We start from the raw sequence: 23089 nt of genomic DNA on the forward strand, positions 1-23089 counted from the left end.
ACGGCACCTGATCCATAAATAAATATCAAGCTTAGTTGTAAGTAATCCTAGTTTCGTGCAAAACCTAGGTTAGTTGGCTAGCTAGGCCGTGTAACTGTAAGCTAGGCTACTATAGGAGTAGAGGCCAGCACATGTGGCAGGGAATCAGTGAGGGACAAGAAAGGCTGCCTAGCCTCAGGCCTAGTAACTAGTAGGCCTACAGTACTAAGCCTAGCCTCTATAATAGAGAAGAGGCCTAGTACCTAGCTTGGCCTAGTACAGTTAGCCAGGAGGACAGGTCTTGTTAGACCTTATTTTATACTTTTCGAAGGTTGAATTGCATTGCCATTGCGACCAAACTTTAGCCTGTAGCCTGTAGAGGCCTAGCTAGACTGTACTTTATATCCAGCAGCAGTGTTTGTTAACTCTACTATTTATTTACTTCTCTACTACTGTATAATTCAGTCTACAGTACTACATACAGTCTCACAGACAGGCTCAGTTGATCAGGACCATGAATGGAATGGATGGAATATCGAGGCTATAATTTCAAAAAGATTGGCTATTTCAAGATGATTTCATGTAGGCCTAGACTTTTTGCTCCCAACTTTGTTATTGTTAAAGATCATTTTAAAAATCTTGGATAAGAAGATGAAATATTACATTAAGTTTAGTCCCCAGTGCAGAAGGAAAAATCATCTTACACTACATACAGTAACCAACTTGATCTAAACAATAAATAAATAATAAAGTTCCACCAAAATTAACAATTGAATGAGGTAGGTTTTACAATAAATTGATTTTGCAGAATTAAGATGAGAAATCTTCAGTTGCAAACGTGTCGTCGAACTTCGCAAGTTGCCGAGCTTATTGGAGTTGTATGCTCGACTGTGGACTGCGACACCGGAAGGTTGTACACCAGTAATTCAAGATCCGTAGTTGGATTAGACCCAGTTACAAACCAGGTTAACTTTTGCGTTATTCCTAATTTTATAAAGTTCACCCCAAACTCTTACTAATTAATACATCAGACTAATTATGATGCTTGTCTACACTATCAAACTTTGTGACAAAATATGGTGATGTGCCCATATATGGACATGATGATGTCACATCACTACCATATTTGGGCATATACCGCTACTATATTTGGGCACACTTTTTTTGTAAAACTATTTTGATAGTGTAGACAGAGCTTTAAGCTACCCTAGCCCAACAAACCACTATTTGAAAACCAAACTTTCAGAATCAAGTTTCCAAGAACCAGGAACCATACCCATATCATTATTGACAAAATTGTTTTCTAAATTTTAAATTTCTTTTAAGGTGTCGCTGAATGTTTCTCTAACAACAGAAGGATACATCCAACCAAATAGTACAGATCATGTGATTGGTCTACAGCACATACCCGACCAACAGTCAGTGTGTGCTGCCACCAATAGAGGCGATGTACTACTTATAAACACCATCACAAATGAGGTAAGCACTTGTGTGTTCCATACTAATTATAGATGACACATGAAATAGTGTGTTTTAAATCCATAGGAAAATTACTGGAAAAATGACAATGATAATGTCCAGTGGCTGGATCCCAATGGAGATACTATACAAAAGAAAATAAACAAATAGCTAAAAATAAACGTAAAGTAAAACAGTTATTAATCCAAAGGAGCTTGTTAAGCCATACAGATCACCATTTGTCTGGTAAAAGGCTCTCAATTGTAGAGAAGGGTACTTATTTTAATGTAAGTTTATTAATTAGGAATAAATTATGTTTAATCAATGTTGTTTTGTAGATTGAATGCATTGGTAGTGTTGACCAAGGTTTAAAAGCAGTATCATGGAGTCCAGATCAAGAACTAGTAGTCCTTGCCACAGGTGAATGTACAGTACTTTCCCATCCAATGTCTAGTACAAGCCAAACAAACAAACAAACCCCTTTTTAGTACTTTTTAGGCTAGTGAGAATAAGTACTAGTTTCACACCACATTAGGGTAATTTCACACAAGCAAATCGACAGATCACATTTTATCTGCCAATGTTTTGCAAGAGCCGACGTTTTTGCTTCGAATAATAGATGGGTAATCAGTAGGCACTCATAGCATTAGATCAGCTTCGGGATCCCCTGACCTGAAGGGAGAGTACCCATCAGGGTTACTGGCAGCTTGATTATCTGTACAATATAAATATTTTGATAAATAATGTAGCTCTTATTCTCAATGTTTATAAAAAAAAAATTGAAATAAAAGTGTATAGCATTATTTAAACGTAGATCTATCTATTTAAGCCACTGAACTAGTGAAATAAGGAAAGATGCAGAATATATTATAACTTTATGAATAAAATAATATAAAACTGATTATAAAGATAAGATTGTTTTTATTTAATGAAAGGTCAAGATACTCTAATTCTAATGACGAAAGACTTTGACCCCATCACGGAAACATCCTTGCATCCAGAAGAATTTGGAGAAGGTAATCAACTCTTGGAGATATTACATTTTGCCCCTGATCCTTTATTTACATGTTTTTTATGCTGTATCCTCTAAAGCTCTGTCTCGCCATCAAACTTTATGTGACAAAAATATGTAGTGTGCCCATATATAGACATCATATCACTACCATGATGTCATATCACTACCATGATGTCATATCACTACCATATTTGGGCATATTACTACCATATTTGGGCATATCACTAACACATTTAGGCATATCGCTACAATATTTTGGCACAGCCGCACATCACACTTTTTTGTTAAACTAGTTTGATAGTGTAAACAGAGCTTTAAGGATGTCCTATCATACAGACTACAGCGCAATGCATAATTCTTGACAAATCATTTATTTACAATGTTGCTCTTTTGTTATAGTGATGTATTTTGTTTTGCATACTGATTGTTTTACAGGTAAACCAGTAACTGTAGGCTGGGGTAAGAAAGAGACCCAATTTCACGGCTCAATGGGCAAGCAAGCTGCTACATTAAAACCTGAAGCTGTCACTCAGTCTACAGAATGGGATGATGCCAAAATAAGAATATGCTGGAGGGGAGATGGTCAGTTCTTTGTGGTCAGTTGTATAAGTCCAGTTACTGGTAGGTGGAAATATGAAGGCGTTTAAATTTTCTGTAACGATGTGCAACTTATTTTCAATGTTGTATTTAAATATTTATATTTTTGAGTAATTCTTAAATTTAGCTTTTCTTGTATATTATGTTTGATATTTCAATATCTACTTTCTTAACTTTAGGTGCCCGGAAATTACGTGTTTGGAACCGAGAGTGTATTCTACAGTACACTAGTGAAGATGTCAATGGACTAGAACATTCATTATACTGGAAGTGAGTAGCGTAGTGCAGTAGTTAAGTACAGATTTATTTCTACACACTACCCCAACCTGGTGGTAGAAGAAGTCTTCTCGAATAAGGACTATAAACTGTAGGTCCAGTGTACACAAAGAACCTGGTACATCTTTTAAGATGAGTAATCTGTTTTCCCGATGTACAGTACTAGTTCACACAGCCACTGTCACAAACAGCCACTACTTTAAAAGTAGGCTTTCTTGTAAGCCTCCTAGTTCCGTAATAATCAATTGTTTGATTGTGGAACTTATGATGATGAACCTCTAATTGCAGGATGTACTCTTATGAGGCGTGGATATTAATACCGTAAAACCGCGAAAACAAGCCCATCTTGAAAATCAAGCCTACTGAACTTCTTTAAAAAAAATGTATGGTGTTTAGTGAGATGACGTAATTATGCCAAAATACATTATACATTTTGAAAGTTGTTTTTCTTGGTTCTTAATTTGTACGTAATTTTCAGACCTTCTGGCAGCCTAATAGCCTCTAGTCAGCGCCTACCACATCGTCATGATATTGTTTTCTTTGAGAAGAATGGTCTACGACACGGAGAATTTACCCTTCCGTTTGGGAAGCAGGAAGTGAAGGTCGGATATCCGATAGTTATTTAGCTTTTCATCTGGATTTATATTAATTTCTTTATACAATTCTTTACGATAAAAACCAGTAAAAAATATGTCCAGTCATTGCAAGATGAAGACTTGTTGACAACGTTATTATTAAAACTGTACATCCTATATTTTACTGCGTTATAAGAGGGCCTTGTAATTTATTTATATTTATTATTTTAAATAAGTGAAGACTTGTTGACAACTTCGCACACATTTACTGGTTTAGCGTAAAGAATTGTATACAGATATTTAAGTTAAAGTCTCCCATTGTATCTTTCAGTGTATATTTTATTATCAACCTGTCATTGGCGCTTTGCACTGTTGATAGCAAGAATAAAAAATAAATTTAACCATAGACAGGTCTTGACCAACTCATTTTTTGAATTTTTACAGTTATGCATATAATTAAAAAATTAATCCTCAGGTAATTGAAGTACAATGGAACTTAGACTCGCATGTACTTGCTGTTTGGCTTGAAGATATACCAACAACAGACAATGTTATCCCTAAATCATACGGTAAGCTTAGGTATCAGATTGCTAAAATATTAACCTACAGCAGGTTAATTGTACACAATAGATTACTGTTATAGCTTGTGTAGTACTAAGGATATAGTTTGAATCAAATAATGTAAACAGCAAGGATAGTTAAATACTTTTCAATGAGAAGGAGTTTTTATTTTTTATTTTTTTAATAGCTGTGGTAAGTACAGTAAAAGAAACAAAATGTATATTTGAAATTTTTCCGGGGTTTTTTACATACTAACTTCTTACATTTTAATTCACTACAAAACTATGAGATTTTTTTCATATTTTTTAGAGTTATCTATTCATTATATCTACTTATTTTTCTATTTTGGTTGCTGTAGTGCAATTGTGGACAGTTAACAACTATCATTGGTACTTGAAACAAAGTCTCAACTTCAAGGGAACTTCAACTGATAGAATAGTAACCATGGAATGGGACCCTGAACAAGCATATTGTATGCATATCATAACAAATGGTGGCGATTACTATCAATATACATGGTACTGGGCTACGAATCACAGCAGAGGTATGACGCAACAGAACCAGGCTAATGTTGCTGTTATTGATGGAAGTAAGTGTTTTTAATATAGGCCTACAATTGAATAGACACTCTCGTATTTAGGAAAAATTGTTTGCTTATGAGCGACTATTTAGAATGCATACTGTACAGCCGATATTTTACTGTGTTATAAGATTGCGTTGTAATTTATTTATATTTCATTAAATTATTTTAATTAAGTTTAATTAAATTATATTCTTGTCACAAAGATTGCAGATGTAAATTATACAAAAAAAAATCAAAATTTCACTTATGGTTGTGTTGCTTACTAAACATACCCAAAGTAAAGCACATACTGGTATTTAGTTATTATGTAAATCAATTGTGTTGAGCACTGTAAATTATATATAAATCATACTGTTATTGAAACAGTGCTCATACTGTACATAGTTACATGTTATTTGTCATGCTATAGCCAATCCTGCGCCTTAGTATTGTCATACCCCAATGAACTGATTCAGTAGGAATTATACCAAACATTCTGTTAGACGACTGTCATGTGAGGTGTCCATTATGGGAGGTGTACACTCTGCATTTAGGAGGTTCAACTATATAGTAGAATTGATACAAATACATTTATACAAATACATTTATATTTGAAGTAACTGAATTATATATAAATTGCTTTGCCTTCAGACCAAGTGTTAATGACTCCATTTAAAACAATGGTTGTACCACCTCCAATGTCAGCATATACACTCAAGCTACAATCGTCTGTCAATCAAATTGTGTTTGCTCCGCCTCCAATCTGCAACCAGGTGGCAGTTGTTCTATCAGATGGTAGACTTGCATTTTATGGAATTGGTAAGGAGATTTTGTAGAATACAATATTCATAAATAGATTAATCTTACATGTAGAGAATACACATAGATATAATTCTTATATCAGATGTCATTGTAGAAAAGACTCAAATTTTTGTTTGCTATTCAAGTAACGTTGTTTGTACAATTGTTAAAAGATTACAAATTTTCTAACAATTTTGATCCACTTTCTTTTGAAAATTTTTTGACAATTTTGAAAATGATATGGTAATTTAATCTTTGACTTTTGATATACATATATAGAATTTGTTGTGCCTGTGGTGTTTTTATATACATATATCCAATCTGCAGACAGTGTTGTTTCGATCTTATTAGATCTCATCAGGGCAGCTCATGTTTCGAAACGATATGCACCGCAGAACTGGCACAATATAAAGGCTATGTGAGACATGGTCCACTGATTATGCAAAGAGTGCACAAACTCAAAGAGTGTACTATGCAAAATGCTAATAGTATTCACAACAAAAATGCACCTATTTCGAACATAAGAGTACTCGTATATATATATATATAATTATACACAAAATTGTGTTTAATTAAATTACTACAGCATAATGATCATGGCCTTCTATTTGTTTGTATTTGATTATAGATGTTGATGCATTAGAAGATGAGAAGGTTGATGCAAGTGGGGGCACTGGTTTTAAGGGGATAGCAAGACCACATGTGTTAAAGAATATCCTAAGGTTAGAATTGTATATGATCTTGTATTGATTGTATAGTTAGATGATTTCGGTTCACATTGCTCACCATGTCAATTGAAATACAAAATATGATTGTGGGTAAGGCTAATCTAAAAAAAGTGGTATTAGCTCATGATTACTACGTTAATAGCATTTTTTAGACCCGGACTTTCAGCTAGGTGAAGCAAAACGAGATGTCCCTGTGATACTCCAAATAGATGAATACGAAATTTATAGGTCATGCATTTTAAAAATAATATTTTGCATATATAGAGTTCTGAATTAGAAAACGTGATGCCAAAGCTCGTCAATAATTTCGGACATTGTTTCTTCAAATTAATGTAAATGTTTTCTTCTTCTTCTCCCATCGTTGTTTCCACTTATTATATAGTATTAAAAACATAAAATATATGTTAATTATTTTATTGTTTAATTACTAGTATCGAAGATGAAAATGGTGAACCGGTTCTCAGCAAACATCCTATCAGTTTCAGTCATTTCCATTGGCTAAACCAAGACACGATTCTTGCAATAACTAAGTCTGATGAGACCAATGACACAACTTGTGTTGTCCATCTTGGCATAAGTCGTATTGGTACCGAACAATCTTCACTTAAAATCAAGTAAGCAAAGTTTATGTTAAAAGATTTGCATTGCAGATAAACACTAGCAATGTCAGTGTTGCAATACATTGTTTGTTTCCATAAGGGAATATAGTAAAATTGAGAATATTGTTATGCTATAAGAAGATCTGTGTGTGATACGCCCAAATACGGTAGTGGTATGATGTCATCATGTCCATGTATGGGCACTTCACATGTTTTTATCACAGATAGTGTAGACAGAACTTAACAATCACAATTATTGTTTTATAGTTATAATGACCAGAGAATTTCATATTAACCTTTTGTTCTCATTGGTTTCTTTTGAACAGGTCCAGATCGACCATATTTGGAGATGTATATCACATGACCAGCAACTCTTGCACAGGTACCATAGCTGTGCAGTTATCAGATGGTCAGGTGACTAATCTGGAGAATGATTTCACCACTAAATTACCACAAACTTGTACACAGATGGAACTGTGCAAAATAAATGAGGAAGTAAGTTACTACTTGTATAGTGTGTATTATCACATATCTCATCCATCGCTTGTGATCATCAATTAATCACAATCACATGCCTTATTGTTTGCCTTTAATGTTTGCATGGTACACCACCAGTATATAGTTATAGTGAAAAGAACTGTTGAGTGTTTCGATCAATATACTTCGATAGTCCTAATTCTCGCTCCTGAGGATGGTCGCAGTTTATTGATCGAAACGTCGAGAAACTCAACAGTTCTTTTCAGAACCAGATATACGTGGTGTACCGCAAACTTTGTATCCTCACATGCCTTTATTGCAGATTGCGTATGATGCCTCACTGTGTTTTGAATAGACCAAAGGATTTTTAATGCACCACTGGAAGTGGTATTTTGTAATACATGTAACTATGAATGAATCGCTTTTATTTGTCATAATTGTTTAGGTTTATTTCTGTTGTAGTAAATCATTGAAATTATGTAATATTTCTACAGGAAGTTGTTCTTGGGCTTACAGAGCGTTATCGTTTTTACATTAATGAACAAGACGTTGCTAATAACTGCACATCCTTCACTGTTCATGATGAATTTCTCTTGCTAACCACTCACAGTCACACCTGTCGTTGTATTAGTCTACAAAACTCTATCAAAGGTATATTTTGTCAAAAAATAATAATATTAATTATTTTACGTATTATTAGTATTATTATTTTACATTTCGTTCCCAGACCCCATGATCTAGGACATTTATTCGTAATTTAGGCATTTGGCTCCTTTACATAACAAAACTAGAAAGCCACTCCGAGAGTGCATACCTCCGCCTACTGTAAAATTCTCCTTACATAAGATTTCTCCGGTAAAAAAAAATATATATTTGTGTGTGTCTTAATGCTGTTTGTGATTAAAGCTAATTTCACTACAAGCATGTGTATGCGAGTTTGGTGTAATGGTTATGTAACAAGCCTTTCAATTAACAATAGCTTCAGTTGACTAACAATAGAACAACAACGCAATAATCAAACGAGTGAATTTGAAAAGAAATAGGTTTTTTAAACTACTCGCATCAAAAAACGTGCACATTAAATCAAATTATCTTTTAAAATTACAAATCACAAATTATAAGTCTTGCCTCTTGTACAAAAATGAAGTTTTTTGGACAAGTAGTTCTCGAGAAAATGCAATTTCACTTTACTTGTTACTTTAAGACTGCTCGCCGGCTTTTGAAAACTTCTGTCCTATCTTTTAACACTAGCAGGTCTGAAAAGTATACTAAAAAGTGGTCCAGAATTAAGACCATGGTCTCAAATGGTCCCAAAATTTAATGGAATGGTCCTTGACCACATATCTATCTGTATATTCATTTTGGTAAAGATCTTGTAATTACTTTTTAAGTAATCCTGCTAACAAACAAACAGACAAACAAACACACGCTACCGATTACATATACCTCCTTGGCGGAGGTAAATAACATTTAGCAAAATATTATTATTTAAAAGAAAATATATTTAAAATTAAATTCAGCTAAATACATAAAGCATTTGTTAGGAAGAGCCAAAGTTGAACTCTTTTTTCCCCCTAAAATTATCTATAAAGCTTACTTCTCACTTGGATGCAACGCAATGATATAGGTGCAATACAAGTGAGGAATGTGGAACTGCAACGGTTATGACCGATCAATCACATCATGATGATGATGCTTGTAGTGAATTTAGCCTAAATCACAAACAGCATTAAGACACACACAAATATATATATATTTTTTCCCGGAGAAATCTTATGTAGGGAGAATTTTACAGTAGGCGGAGATATGCACTCTCAGAGTGGCTTTCTAGTTAGTTATTTTAACTAAACCTATTGTGCTTTTGTTTTTTTTTAATGTAGATCTAGCTTTATCGGCAAACTCAAGTCAGTTAGATGAAAATATTCGTCGTGTTGAACGAGGATCCAGGATTGTTGTAGCTGTGCCTGGAGAAACAAAACTTGTTCTTCAGATGCCTCGTGGTAATTTAGAAACAATTCACCCGAGGGCGCTGATCTTATCGACAATTAAAAAGTACCTGGATACGCTGGATTACAAAAAAGCATTTGATGTTGCTCGCAAGCATCGCATAAACTTGAACATACTTTTTGATGATAATGCAAAGGTATCATTGTTTTCTTTATGCTTACTTGACTGATGTTGTACTAAGTGTATTTTGATCTTGATTGCTGCAGTAAACATAATGATTAACTAGGAAATCTTGATCTTGAATCTTGATTGCTGCAGTAAACATAATGATTAACTAGGAAATCTTGATCTTGAATCTTGATTGCTGCAGTAAACATAATGATTAACTAGGAAATCTTGACCTTGAATCTTGATTGCTGCAGTAAACATAATGATTAACTAGGAAATCTTGATCTTGAATCTTGATTGCTGCAGTAAACAATGGTTAACTAGGAAATATACCTATCCCATAGAAGAAACCAAATTCAACCACCCCAACCATTTCCCAGTGCAAATTTTGATTTTTTTACCACTTATTTATTATATTAATATTTATACTGGGTGACCTCTTCACTGGACTCCCAAAGGGCCCAGTTATGATCAGTGGCTGTGAGTGACAATGACTGTGTGTGTACTAGTACACCGGAGTAACCCCTTACTCGTCTCAAAAGATGTAATAGGTTCTTAAAAATGCACATGACCTTTAGAATTTAGACACAAAGGGTGCAGTTATATGGAATATTTGAACAAGTAAAAAACAGATAAATGTTATAAACTTGATCAATTTCAATTTGTTTTCTTAAAAATGCATCAAAATTTATCATAATATATAATGAATACATTATTATTTTTCAGGTTTTTTATGAAAATACAGATGTGTTTGTGAAGAAAATTGAGAATGTAACGCACCTGAACTTATTCCTAACAGAATTAAAGGACGAAGATGTAACAGAGACAATGTACTCCTGGGCTTACAGGTCAAAGGTCAAAGATACAAATAAACCTGGAAGCAAGATTGATGCTGTCTGTGATGTAATACGTGAAAGCTGTATACGAATTAATCCAGAAAAGTAGGTTTTTATTTTGTCAAATGTTTCTAAAGCTATCTAAGTAGTCTGATGTGCCCAAATATGGTAGTGATATGACATCATCATGTCTATATAAGGGCACATCAAATATTTTGTCACAAGTTTGATAGTGTAGACAGAGCTTCATATTGAAATGGTTGCATTTTAAAATGGGGTCTTTCATTTGTTCGAACATTATTTATTAATGGTTGATTTATACAAGAACAAAACTATATAAGCACAAAAACAATTTAAACCGTCATTGCTAAATGTTTTATAACCACAAACTTATTCACAGCAGGCATGCGAGAAATGATATAGACATTCAACCATTATTAGGTATTTTACACTAAAAGAATTAAAAACCATTATAATTTCAACAAAAACGATACCTGTGTATACCACCATATATGAACTGAGTCAATCTTTGACCTAGATATACTTTGCCCGATGATCACCAGATAAGAATCTAAACCATATTATTCTAACAATATTACTCAATTTGGTTACTTAGATATTTGTTGTCTATCCTAACAACGCATATAAAAAAGACAACTCCAGAGTTAGAGACTGCCCTCAGATGTGTTCTTGATTTGAGGAGTAATCAATCATCCAACCACGAACAACCAACTCCTGATCAAGCCCTCAAGTACATCATGTATCTTGTGGACGTAAACAAACTTTTTGATTTAGCTCTTGGAACATATGATTTTGATCTTGTTTTAATGGTAGCTGCAAAATCTCAGAAGGTAAAATTGAGTTTTTAGGAGTTTGGTTCAAGCGTAACATGCTTTTGATCAATGTCCTGTACTGTATATCAGTTGAATTATTATTACTATACTCATTGTGCTTGGAAAAAGAACCCACATTTAAAAAATAGAACAGTCTTCCTTGTACCTTTTGTTATTATTTACAAATACTTGGATATAAATACAAATTTCAAATTCAAAGGACATTGTTTGATATGCTGTGCATAGTGCTTGATGCAAAGCAAAATATTTTATATATTATTTTTGTATAAGTATTTTAAAAATGTCCTTAATTAAAAATATATGTGACCATACCATATAAATGAATAATTACTAACGTAAGCTTTTAAACAATCATTTAATGAATAAAGAACAATAATAAAAACTGTCAAAAAGTCGAGCGGCATTTTTTTTTGTAAGAAATGTTTCGTGATTATTTTTTTATTCAAAACCAACCAATTCGCCAATAACAGGAGGGTTAAAACAAATTCAATGGCCTACATAAAATATTATATAGGCCCGTATATAATAACTATTATATTTATTACATTATTACACTTAAACGTTTTGTATTAAGTTTCTTATTGTTTTGTTATCACAGGATCCAAAAGAATATCTCCCGTTCCTAAACAACCTTAAGAATTTGGAAGCAAACTATCGAATGTACAGCATTGATAAACATCTTGGCAGGTTTAGCAAAGCGCTAGACCACATTAGTAAATGCCCAGAGCACTTTGACGAGTGCCTTGCACTGATCAAGGAACATAAACTACACAGCCTAGCCCTTTCATTGTTTACCTATAATACAGATAAATACAAGGTATGTTGTAATATATTTGTTATAAGACATAACATAAATTTGAAATCCAAATTACTAATAGACTATTCTTTAACTGTATTTATTTAGGCAGTTGCAACTTCTTATGCAGAATATCTTACTGAAAAGAATAGACATGAGGAAGCAGGAACACTGTACACTCTTTCTGGGGAGTGGTCAGATGCCTTGGAGGCCTACGTCAAGTGTGGCAATTGGCAACAAGTGTTCTGCCTAACAGCCAGGCTAGGCTACGGGCAAGATAAGGTTTCTATGCTAGCCAGGAAGCTAGCCGGCTACCTGACACAGCATCGAAGACATGCTGAGGCTGCTGTTGTGCTAGAAGAGTATGCAGATGATCATGAGGATGCAATCGCTACTCTTATTTGTGGTGCTGTTTGGGAAGAAGCTCTTCGTTTGGTTAGTTTTTATCTATACCTGAATATTATGCTTTTATAGTCATTTTTACATTGAAGATTTAGAGAAATCTCAAAGCTCAACACACCATAAACTGTTTAGAAATATATCTTTGTATCGAAATATGAATGTATTAACTGAGCATTTTGATCTATTTATACATATTTCTGTGCAACTAATTGGAATGGATTGAACAGTGTGAACATTTGAAACTCTAAAGCTCTGTCTATCAAACTAGTTTGACAAAAAAAGTGTGATGGGCCTAAATATGGTAGTGATATTCTTAAATATGGTAGTGATATGACATCATGTCCATATATGGGCACATCACTTTTTTTTGTCACAAAGTTTGATAGTATAGACAGAGCTTTATATTTATTTTTAAATAATTTACTTTTAGATGTACAAGCACAAAAGAACAGATATCATTGAAACTAATCTAAAACCAGCACTTAAAGAAAGTAAGTATATACTAAAGATGAGTTCTTGCCAGGTATGGCAAACCACATAAAAGCACAATATTAGAATAATGGAATGGTTGTGTACCTCCTGAGAGGTATGTATGTAAAATGTTAAATTAAAACCACACATCTCTAAGAATTATTTTGTGGTACTATGTTATGATTCCTTTTTATTGTTATTCAAGACAAAAAAAGGAATATTAAATTATGAATATATATATAGTATATATATTTTTTCTTTAAAATTGCAGGATGCCAAGAACATGTAGAATCCATTGTAAGCGTTAGAGAAGAGTTTGAAAACCACAAGGCGCGTCTTGCAGTTGTACGTGAAAACAAAGAGCGTGTGCAAAATGATTTGCTTGATGATGTAGCAGGCAATAATCCAGACACAGATTTATACTCGGAAACAAGCAGCATAACGGGAAGTACGTTTGCCGGGAGTACAGGAACGCGATCTACATTTACTGCCTATAGTGAGGCTAACTCTAGGATATCTGGGTATTTATATTTTCTTCTCTTATATGTATATCTTTCATCAACACAGTAGCCTATTTGTTTGATATATATATGACATATAAATCAACACATTGCTTTACAGTTTATATTAGAGGAATAGTTATAAAAATATTCTGAAAATCTACACTTTAAAGATTATAGGAGATGCTGATTCGTAACAAAATAGTACTGTGTGACAATTAGCTAAATTTTTCTATACCGCTACCAAAAACAGAGTGACTTCTGTTTTACTCACAAAATTGTTACATTACAGGACACATAGTAACTTTACAGAGTATAGTGGTGCCTACCGACATCACTAGGCCAGTAGACACAACAAGTTATCTGTTAACAGTACAGTGTATTTAGGCCTAGACTCACTTGCCCTACTGTAAAATAGGATAAACTAAACCTTGTGCTTAATTCCACCATTTGTAGTGATGCAATATGGGTTTAATAATTGTTTAGAAAGTGGAATAACTAATGTAAATTATAAAGAGGTTCACATTTTTAACATTATTTATATTCTATTTAGATAATTAATTGTATTAATTATTAATTGTTTTTAATGTTATTTGATAACCATCAGGAGATCGGCTAAAAACAAGCGGAAGGCAGCGAGTAAAAGGAGAAGTTTAAGGCAAGGTAGCGAAGAAGAAGACTTGGCATTATTGGAGGAATTGCAACAAATTTATAAGAATATAGATGGACTGAAAGGTTACATGAAATTAATTTTTTTTCTAATTTTGCTCATTAGGATTTTTGATTCGTAACAAGACTGATTATTATTGCTATAAAGCATGGTTCCCACTAGCGACGCAACGCAGTGACGCAAAGTTCTGTATTGCGTAATAACAAGTGGGAACCGACAACGCAAAAGTGCTGTAAACATCACAGGTTCGATTTCACAGAGGCATAAGTAAACACAAATATTGGAAGGAAATTTTCTTGCGTTGCGTAGGTTACGTTGCGTCGCTAGCGGGAACCAAGCTTTAGAAAACAAATTTCATTATGTGTCACTACTGTATCATTATGACAAATAAACTTCTGTATTCCGTGTCCAAATTTCTCTAATAGACCTGTATGGTAGCCTAGGCTGTAGTAGACAGCTTTTAAATCTGTGACATGTCTCTTTACTTGGGCATACACCATCATTTTTATTTCTTGTGAATTCCGTTCTAAAATATATAAAGGTCACCACTAAGAATTATATAAAGCAATAGCTCGAAATACCAACATTACTAAAACTGACCAGAGAAAGTTTTGATTTTTTTTATTGGAAACTTACATTGTGTGACTTTAATAATGATTCAAATATTATTTAAATATTTTAGGTGAGATTGGAAGTCTACTAAAAATGCTAGTTTTGTTTCATTTTGAAAAAGATGCACAAATACTACAAAGTAGCCTATATGATATGCTCAAACTTCTAGAGAAATCAACTTGCGAAATTTGGCCAAAAACAGATGAAAACCAATCAACGGTATGTATTGAATTGAAGATTGAGAGGATAGATAGGAATGAACAGTGGAGCAATGAGAGATATGACATAGAGTACATTAAAACAAATATAAAGCAATTGCACTGTTTTTAATTAGATTTATTACTTGTTATAACATGCCTATTCTTGCCATTTGGTTGGTTTATTTTGTATCACATGTCGTGCATTATTTCATCCTATTTCAATACAGTATATGCACTCTAAGCATTATGTAAATGCTTATTGCATGACAGGAAACCTACCTGTTGAGTGTAATAACCATCAATTACTACTCTGCTCCTGCATCCAATATCTCGGTTTAGATAGCCTAGCCTTCTAAATTTGATTTGGGGTGATGTGGGCTAAAGTTTATTTAGTATGCATTAGGAAAGTTTTGTATTTTGTTAAATGCAGAGAATATTTTTACATAAAATAGTCATAAAAAAATGTAAAAAAGTCAGTCTTCCAACTCATGCAAATATTCTCTCCATTCACCTCAACTCATTCATTATTTGTATACTATTTATTATTATTTTTTTTTTCAATTCAGCAAAGCTTTGGTCCACAAGCAACATCAAATACAATTGCTGCAGCACTGATGCAAGGAACTTCACAGATCTCAATAAAACAATCTGATCTTGCTTTGTTTGTGCCATCAAAGCTGTCAAAAGATGACAAATGGCGAGTTCATCAATTGGAAACTAAAATTGACAAATAGACAGATTAAAGTGCTGCAACAAAAATTACAATTGTATGCAAGCATTTAATCACATATTACCATTCTTATGACAATGATTTATAATATGTCGCAGACAATATCATCACTATAAGTGTGCTAAATTTAAACATTGTGTTTAAAATAAAAATCAACAATCAGGTCTGAAATATAAATTTCAAATTTGTTTTAAATATGATAAATATTCAGCCATACCTCATCAAGTTCTATTTATGTAGATTGTAAATAGTCCTGTACAACATTTTACTATTTCTATAGTTTCTCATTAAAATTGAGGTAAAAAAAACTGCATTTTAAATGTTCTCAAAATATTGATCAATTTGATAATAATCAATACATGTCCACAAAAGAGAAGAACAACATCTGTGAAACATGGGAAAATAATAAACTTTTGCAGGAAATCATGTAAAAAAAGATTTTAATATTATTTCATAATATAATTAAATATGAAGCACTCAACGAGAATATGAAGTTTAGCCAATTGCTACATTATATATTTTAAGGTTTACAATTATGTAGAATGGCTAGAACTAGACCATCAATGTAATTAAAAAATGTACTACTGTACTTTAGAAGTGTACACTAATGTTACATTTACACTAGGCTAATAATCTTTGTTTTTACTTTTACTATCTAATCGTGGCAGACCACAGACGCATGACAGATTGCTAATATACCATGCTTGGTGTTGTATATTCTGGAAAAGTTAATTCATAACCTCATTTTCTCATAAATATTAATACTAAAAAATGTTATTGTTAATAGATACCATCATTTTATTGATGATTAAATATATACTATCTAAATAATTAACCAACACACATGTTATACTAACAAATATTATATATATATTATTTATGATAATAATCTATTTTAATGATATGTGCATTTTATCACAAACATAACAATTAAAATGGTAGGCTACTATTAAAAGACATCATATAACTATTCTAAAAACAATGAATAGTCATGTTATAGGACCATTCTATTGTCACCATCACCACTTGACCAGTACTTATATTAATGGATAGTTGATAGCTGGAATATTACTTGATTGAACCCAGTACCGTTTTGATTTTGCGATCAGGTCTACAGATACGAACTCGCTAATATTTAATATACATAATGGGACCCTCACCTAAAGCCAAATAACAAACAGAATAGAATTTCACATTATTAAATGTACAAACAGATTTTTGCTCAAACAGTTACGAAAAATTATAAAACATATTTAAAAATGTGAACATAACTACGGCAAAGGGAATATTCAGAGCTTTCACGTTTCATTTTTTCTTTCCTCCTGAAACTGGCTTGGATCCGCCTTGAAATAGCGCTTCTAAAGTGGTATTATTGTATTCCAAAACATTTGGCGCACGCATATCATCAGTTACATTATTTTGCTTTAAAAGTTCATCCATTCTTTTGGAAACGTCAGAACTTGACCTCAGTGCCATAGCATGGTTTGGGCTTTGCATCAGAGTATGTGTAATTCCTCGCAAACTGGAAAATTTAGAAGTAGCTAATTCAACATCACTGGCACCGTCATCAAGTAACTTCAGATTGTGTTGGTAAGTTGATTCAAGAACTTGTAGTTGGTCTCTCTTATAATCTTCAATTCGTTTTTGTAATTTGTCAGCTTCTTCTTTGATTTTAAGTTCACGCTTTTTGTAATTGGACATCTCCAATTCCTTTTTTCTTTGAAGCTGTTCTGCAAGGTCTTCAAAGCCAACTATTCTCTCATCTGCTTCTTTTATCAAGGTTGTTGAAATGGTGGTGAATGCTTCAAACGCAGTTTTTACTTCTACTATGGTGTGGCCATGTTTAGGATGTTCAACCAGTGTACAACTAACACAAACTGGAATCTTGCACAAGTCGCAGTAGAAATGAAGAGGCATACTATTATGTTTGGAACAATACACAGATTTAGAAGCCAACCGCTCAGAAGGACTGATTGCTGTGTATTCTTCCATTGTAATAATGCAGTGATGTTGTAACACCTTCATTTTTGTATGATCATTTCTGTGCAATGTGCAATATACTTCATCACAGTCTTGACAGAAAAAGGATGCCGCAGTACTACAAAGGCTACAGGTTGAAGCAGTCTTCTGTTCCAGTGAAGTGACATAGTCTAACATGCCACTGATAAATATGTTGTTCTTCAGGTTTTGAAGCCCTCCTTCTGGAATCTGGCAGACGTCACGACAAGTTGGGCAGCTGAGTACACCATTGCTTTTCTTCACCCATCCATCAAGACACTCAAGACAGAATGAATGAACACATGTCAGAATCTTAGGTCTTGTAAATCGATTCATACATAACGGACACTCAAGTGCTGCGGCTTCAATTCCTTCAATGACTTCTTCAACAAATTCTGAAAAGTAAGATCTTTATATAATTCGTAATATCATGTAAAGTGTCTCAATAGTGGCTGGCATCATGCATGTTATGTCCTAAGGTACTCCTCCTTTACAAGCAAAGAAACAGTAACAGTGGTTTAAGTAAATCATTAGATTAAAGTTAATAATAACAGCAGTACAGTAAATTACAATATATGTTTATTGATGAATGATATGTCACACATAAAAATAAAATAGAAATATAATAATGATTAGAAACAGCTCATATACTTATTTTTGGTTGATTTGATTATATTTGAGTTTTGGTGGGGTGGAATTATCCAGTGTGATTACAAATCTTACTTTAGGAAAGAAAAGAAAACACTTGATAACTACTTTTTTTTTCTTAATCTCTGAAGTATCCAATTTCCAAGAATATACCCAAAACGTTTTTTTTAGAAGCAAACAATAAGATGCTATAAATGTGCTTTGTGATAAGAAACAGAAGGAATTCTTACTTGTATCTGGTCTGGACATTTTTCCTGATTGATAAATCTCGCCTTCACGGTCTAAAGATTCTTCTGTAAATAAATAATTGAATTTTAGTCAATAAATAAACTAGTGATTAATAAGAGTGAAAATGGAAAAATAAAATGAGAACCCAGATTGTAGTTCATGTTAAAGTTTTATTGGATGCAATGATTTACAATTTTGTTAAAATAATAGGACCAGCCAATAGGTTCCGTGACCAACTTTATAGAACAAAGGTTTGAAAGTGTCTTTGATCAATACTGAACAAATTTAGCTTGGGCTCGCCTCCCGAGAGAGGAGTCAATTAAGGTCACATAGGGGTCAACATGCTTTAAATATGTTATGTAATATACATATATATAGTAGTAGCATATAATAAGTAAGTTGCTATAGAATGTTCCTTATGATAAAAAAAACCCAAATAGTTCTTACTTGTATCTGGTTTGGATTCTTGTCCTGTTTGAGAAATGCTTTTTATATGGTCTAAACATTCTTCTGTAAATATATAAATTGAAGTTAATTATTGAAAAGAACTAAAACAAAATAATAAATTGACACTAAAATTTAGTTTTGACTGTACAAATGTTGATTCGAAAGGTAAGAAAGGGGGAAAATGCTGCCAGTTTTGTTTTGTTTTATTTATTTACATAGCAAGCACGATATCATCTATTTCACTTGACTTGGTATATAATAAAAATATTTAAAAAATGTAATTCTATTAACAAAAGTAATGTATCGACTTACTTGAGAAAACCTCTTTCAGAATTGAATCAAAACCATATCTGCTCAATACAGTTATTAACCTTTGTTTCTTGTCTTCAGTACCATGTAATTGCTGTGCTCTCCATGCTAAAATCATTGCTTTTATTTTAGCAAATTTATTTCCATATTTCATGTCAAAATATAGCATATTTGAAGGTTGAAAATTTAGTGCTTTAGATACAGTATCATGATGTTGCAGCAGCTTGATTGTAAGTATGTGGATATCCCCATCCTGCAGATCTGTAATTGACAACATACTTTGTTACATGCAATTTGAGATTTGCAATTATGCATTTTTTTCGCTACCCCTAGACCCCTATTGTTTTATGATTATTTATGTCGATTTATTGTAGTATTGTAATATATTAAGTGTTTAATAGGCTACCTGCATTCATACAGTGCTACTTGGTATACAGTAAATCTCTGATATTCAAAAAAACAACATTTGAGAATTTGTTATATTTTAAATCTAATTAGTACATAGTTTGTTTAAATACATATATAGTATAGAAATTGTATGCATCATACCACCAATCAAGTGGGTGGCTAGGTCATCATAGCCACATTTTTTCAGAGCCCTTGCTAGTGTACCAAGATTATCCATCTCTGAAGGCTGTTGTTTTTTCCAAGTCATGAATGCTTGGTAGGCCTGTTTGGACTTATCAGGAGATGATTTATAAATTTCTCTGATCTCTTCTTCTGTCAGGCGGAGCTGTCTTGCAATATCTTGCCATGATTTTGAAAGTTCAACAGAGAGTTGTTCTAGGAGGTTACTATCAAGTCCTGTAAAATAAACAAGCCAACTAAGAGCACGAGATGTTTAAAGTATAACCAACCAAGCAACAGGGAGATCTTTTTTAAAAATAGATTACCTTTAATCAGAAATGTTGACACAGTTCTTAAATTAATCTGATCGAGAGCAGATGCAAGAAATGAAGCTTTATCCGATGCATGTGATTGGTTTGTTCTCCAAATCATCAGTACTTCTATGCACATTGCTTCCTGATCACCACCTCTTCTTTTTCTAATCTGTTCAATGTTAGATACATTCAGCTTTTCAGCAAGACTCTCCCAGCTGCATTTAGCTTCTTGTGCTATAAATCTTAAAATATCATCATCCAAACCTTTGTAAAATTGTAAAATAAAATCAAATTATAACAGTATCAGTAGCATACAAACAAAGGCCTTCATAGAATTTGTAAACATTTTTTTTTTACCTAGGTAGATGACCGACCAGAATAACATATTAAAATTGATTAAATAATCGATCAATAATAATATTTTTTCAGTCACCAAAAAATAATAACCAGGAGTGAGAATATACGGATTTTGCACTCACTCCATATAATACAGTAAACAAACTATTACAATTAAACCTTATATATACGATAGATAGCCACTATGGAGATCTAACAATTAGGATGTTAATTAATGCAAAATCATATGGCCATTAATTTTGCTGTATTCTACATAAATCTGAAAATTAATGAAAATAATAAACATAATAAACATATACCTTGGAGTATTTCATTACACAGCTTGTCTTTTCCCAATTCCTTACAGATTCGTGCAAGTACTCCAAGCTTGTCTGTCTCACCCAAATTGTCTTCTTGCCAATCGTGAAGCATATGCAAAGATTTCTCCTTAAAAGTGTAAGTCTTTCTATTTAATGTATCAAGTTTCTTTGGGGCTATTTTCAGCTTTTTTCCAAACTCGAACCATCTTAGAGACAGATTACTTGAAATCTTCATCAACAAATCATCTTCTACCCTTGTGACTGAAAAAAAAAACGTACTTTTTAATTTTTTTTTATTTCATACGCATCCAAAAGCGAGTAACTCGCCAATTACAGGATCGATAAACTGTTTTATAATTTATCGTGCTTATAAACCAAGTCTCATTTTAGGCTTAGGGAGTAGAGTTGAAAGAGTCGGCAGTTACAACCCTGGCACTAGGTCAGGATTGAACCCTAGACCTTATGATTGGAAGGCAAGCATCTTAACGACGAAGCTACTGCTCCACTACAAAAAAAACGTACTTTTTAATTTGTTTTTATTTCATACGCATCCAAAAGCGAGTAACTCGCCAATTACAGGATCGATAAACTGTTTTATAATTTATCGTGCTTATAAACCAAGTCTCATTTTAGGCTTAGGGAGTAGAGTTGAAAGATTCGGCAGTTACAACCCTGGCACTAGGTCAGGATTGAACCCTAGACCTTATGATTGGAAGGCAAGCATCTTAACGACGAAGCTACTGCTCCACTACAAACTTTAAATAACTATTGCCACTGTTCGTTTTTGGAATGATCTGTGTTGCACCACTACTCCTAGAAACAATCCTACCAGTTAGTAGTTGTTGCTAATCTTACTACAAATTCAATATTTTGCAAACCTGTTTCTTCCTCATTCGGTGCTGAGGGCACTTTTTCCCACGACGAATAACCTAGGATTCAAATAAAATGAATGGTGAGTGTTGAATCAGTAAGAATTTAAAGAACATTTTCCTGAATTATTTCCTAAATATACAGTACATTTGTATAAAGGTGTTTACAATTTTGCAGCGACACAGTTGTTATTGTAGCTTAACAAATTCCTCTCATCCTCTTCATGCAATTTATAACTTATCAAATCAATCCAAACTAGCATAAGCAACTACAACAATTATTGTTTTATGTATTCTATTTTGATATGTCAATGCCAATTACACATAATTATTTGTTTTGTATGTTTGAGGTTTGTTTTATAATGTATAGTATTTTTGCAAATATTGATGATAATTTTTTTTTAATGAAATGGTTTATTTTAAATATTGATATTACTAAACCATTTTAATACTAATACTGTAATATTGTTCTGTCACGGAAAACATTCAGTGTTTTTAGTGTACTTTATTTCTCTATAAACAATTTAGTGTAATTTTTGTAAACAGAGACACCTGTGTCGTTAGCTATACTCCACAGATAGGACCCTGATTTGCTCTATACGACCACAGTAAGTACAGTAGTAGTATTATTAATACCTTTTCGTGGCTTGATGCTGCTGTTTGTTCCCTTAGATACAACTGCAGATTTTTTTACATCACTGGCAAAAAACATTGTTTTCTAAATAAATAAAATATTTAAAAAAATACTTAATTTGGCATTATTTACTATATACTAAGCCTACTCTAGATGTGCTCACTTACTCTGTAGTAAGTGTACACAGCAACGATTTCGTATTTTTATTTACTTTTTTCAATTGATCATTCGGATTTTTAAAAATCAATTATGCAATAATGAAAAATGTCTTTAGTAACAGAAAACAGATACACTAGATATTATTTGTGGCTCTGTATTGATTTACTCAATTTTTCTGATTTTTACAATGTCTGAAATAATCTCTGTCTTAAAAGTAACTCACAAAATCAACTGCAGTTTTGATGTGTTATGTGCTTCACCACACCTTATTTCCCTTTATCACCTGTCTCAGTTTATTCCTTGAATTAAGTTGCTGTACTTACGAAAAAGGAACCACTACAAACAGATGAGGCTCGATGTATCAACAGAGTTTCGGTCAAAAGAAGTCAAACATGGGTTTTGTATTCTAGTACTGTAGTATAGTACCAGTCCAAGCGAAAACATAC

General features: G+C 32.9%; 1 protein-coding gene across 1 annotated transcript; it reads left to right on the plus strand.

Annotated features, from left to right (window-relative positions):
- Positions 1–378: 378 nt before the first annotated feature.
- Positions 379–16063, plus strand: LOC140062109 (elongator complex protein 1-like). Its single transcript, XM_072108162.1, has 25 exons — positions 379–561; positions 788–944; positions 1306–1458; positions 1776–1857; positions 2373–2453; positions 2888–3073; positions 3229–3319; positions 3804–3927; positions 4376–4469; positions 4820–5050; positions 5675–5842; positions 6453–6546; positions 6984–7166; positions 7478–7646; positions 8123–8279; positions 9509–9771; positions 10470–10684; positions 11196–11430; positions 12032–12250; positions 12338–12664; positions 13062–13122; positions 13374–13623; positions 14210–14337; positions 14955–15103; positions 15651–16063. Exons 2-25 carry the CDS (start codon positions 795–797, stop codon positions 15816–15818), a joined length of 3978 nt encoding a protein of 1325 aa, XP_071964263.1. The 5' UTR covers positions 379–561; positions 788–794; the 3' UTR covers positions 15819–16063.
- The last annotated feature ends 7026 nt before the right edge of the window (positions 16064–23089 follow it).

Source organism: Antedon mediterranea, chromosome 11, assembly GCF_964355755.1.
Source record: "Antedon mediterranea chromosome 11, ecAntMedi1.1, whole genome shotgun sequence".
Lineage (NCBI taxonomy): Eukaryota > Metazoa > Echinodermata > Crinoidea > Comatulida > Antedonidae > Antedon > Antedon mediterranea.

Coding starts and splice junctions, on each gene's coding strand:
- LOC140062109 (XM_072108162.1), top strand. CDS start 795: ATGAGAAATCTTCAGTTGCAAACGTGTCGTCGAACTTCGCAAGTTGCC. Junction 10,685..11,195: donor ATACGAATTAATCCAGAAAA/GTAGGTTTTTAT, acceptor TTGGTTACTTAG/ATATTTGTTGTCTATCCTAA. Junction 13,624..14,209: donor GCTAACTCTAGGATATCTGG/GTATTTATATTT, acceptor GATAACCATCAG/GAGATCGGCTAAAAACAAGC.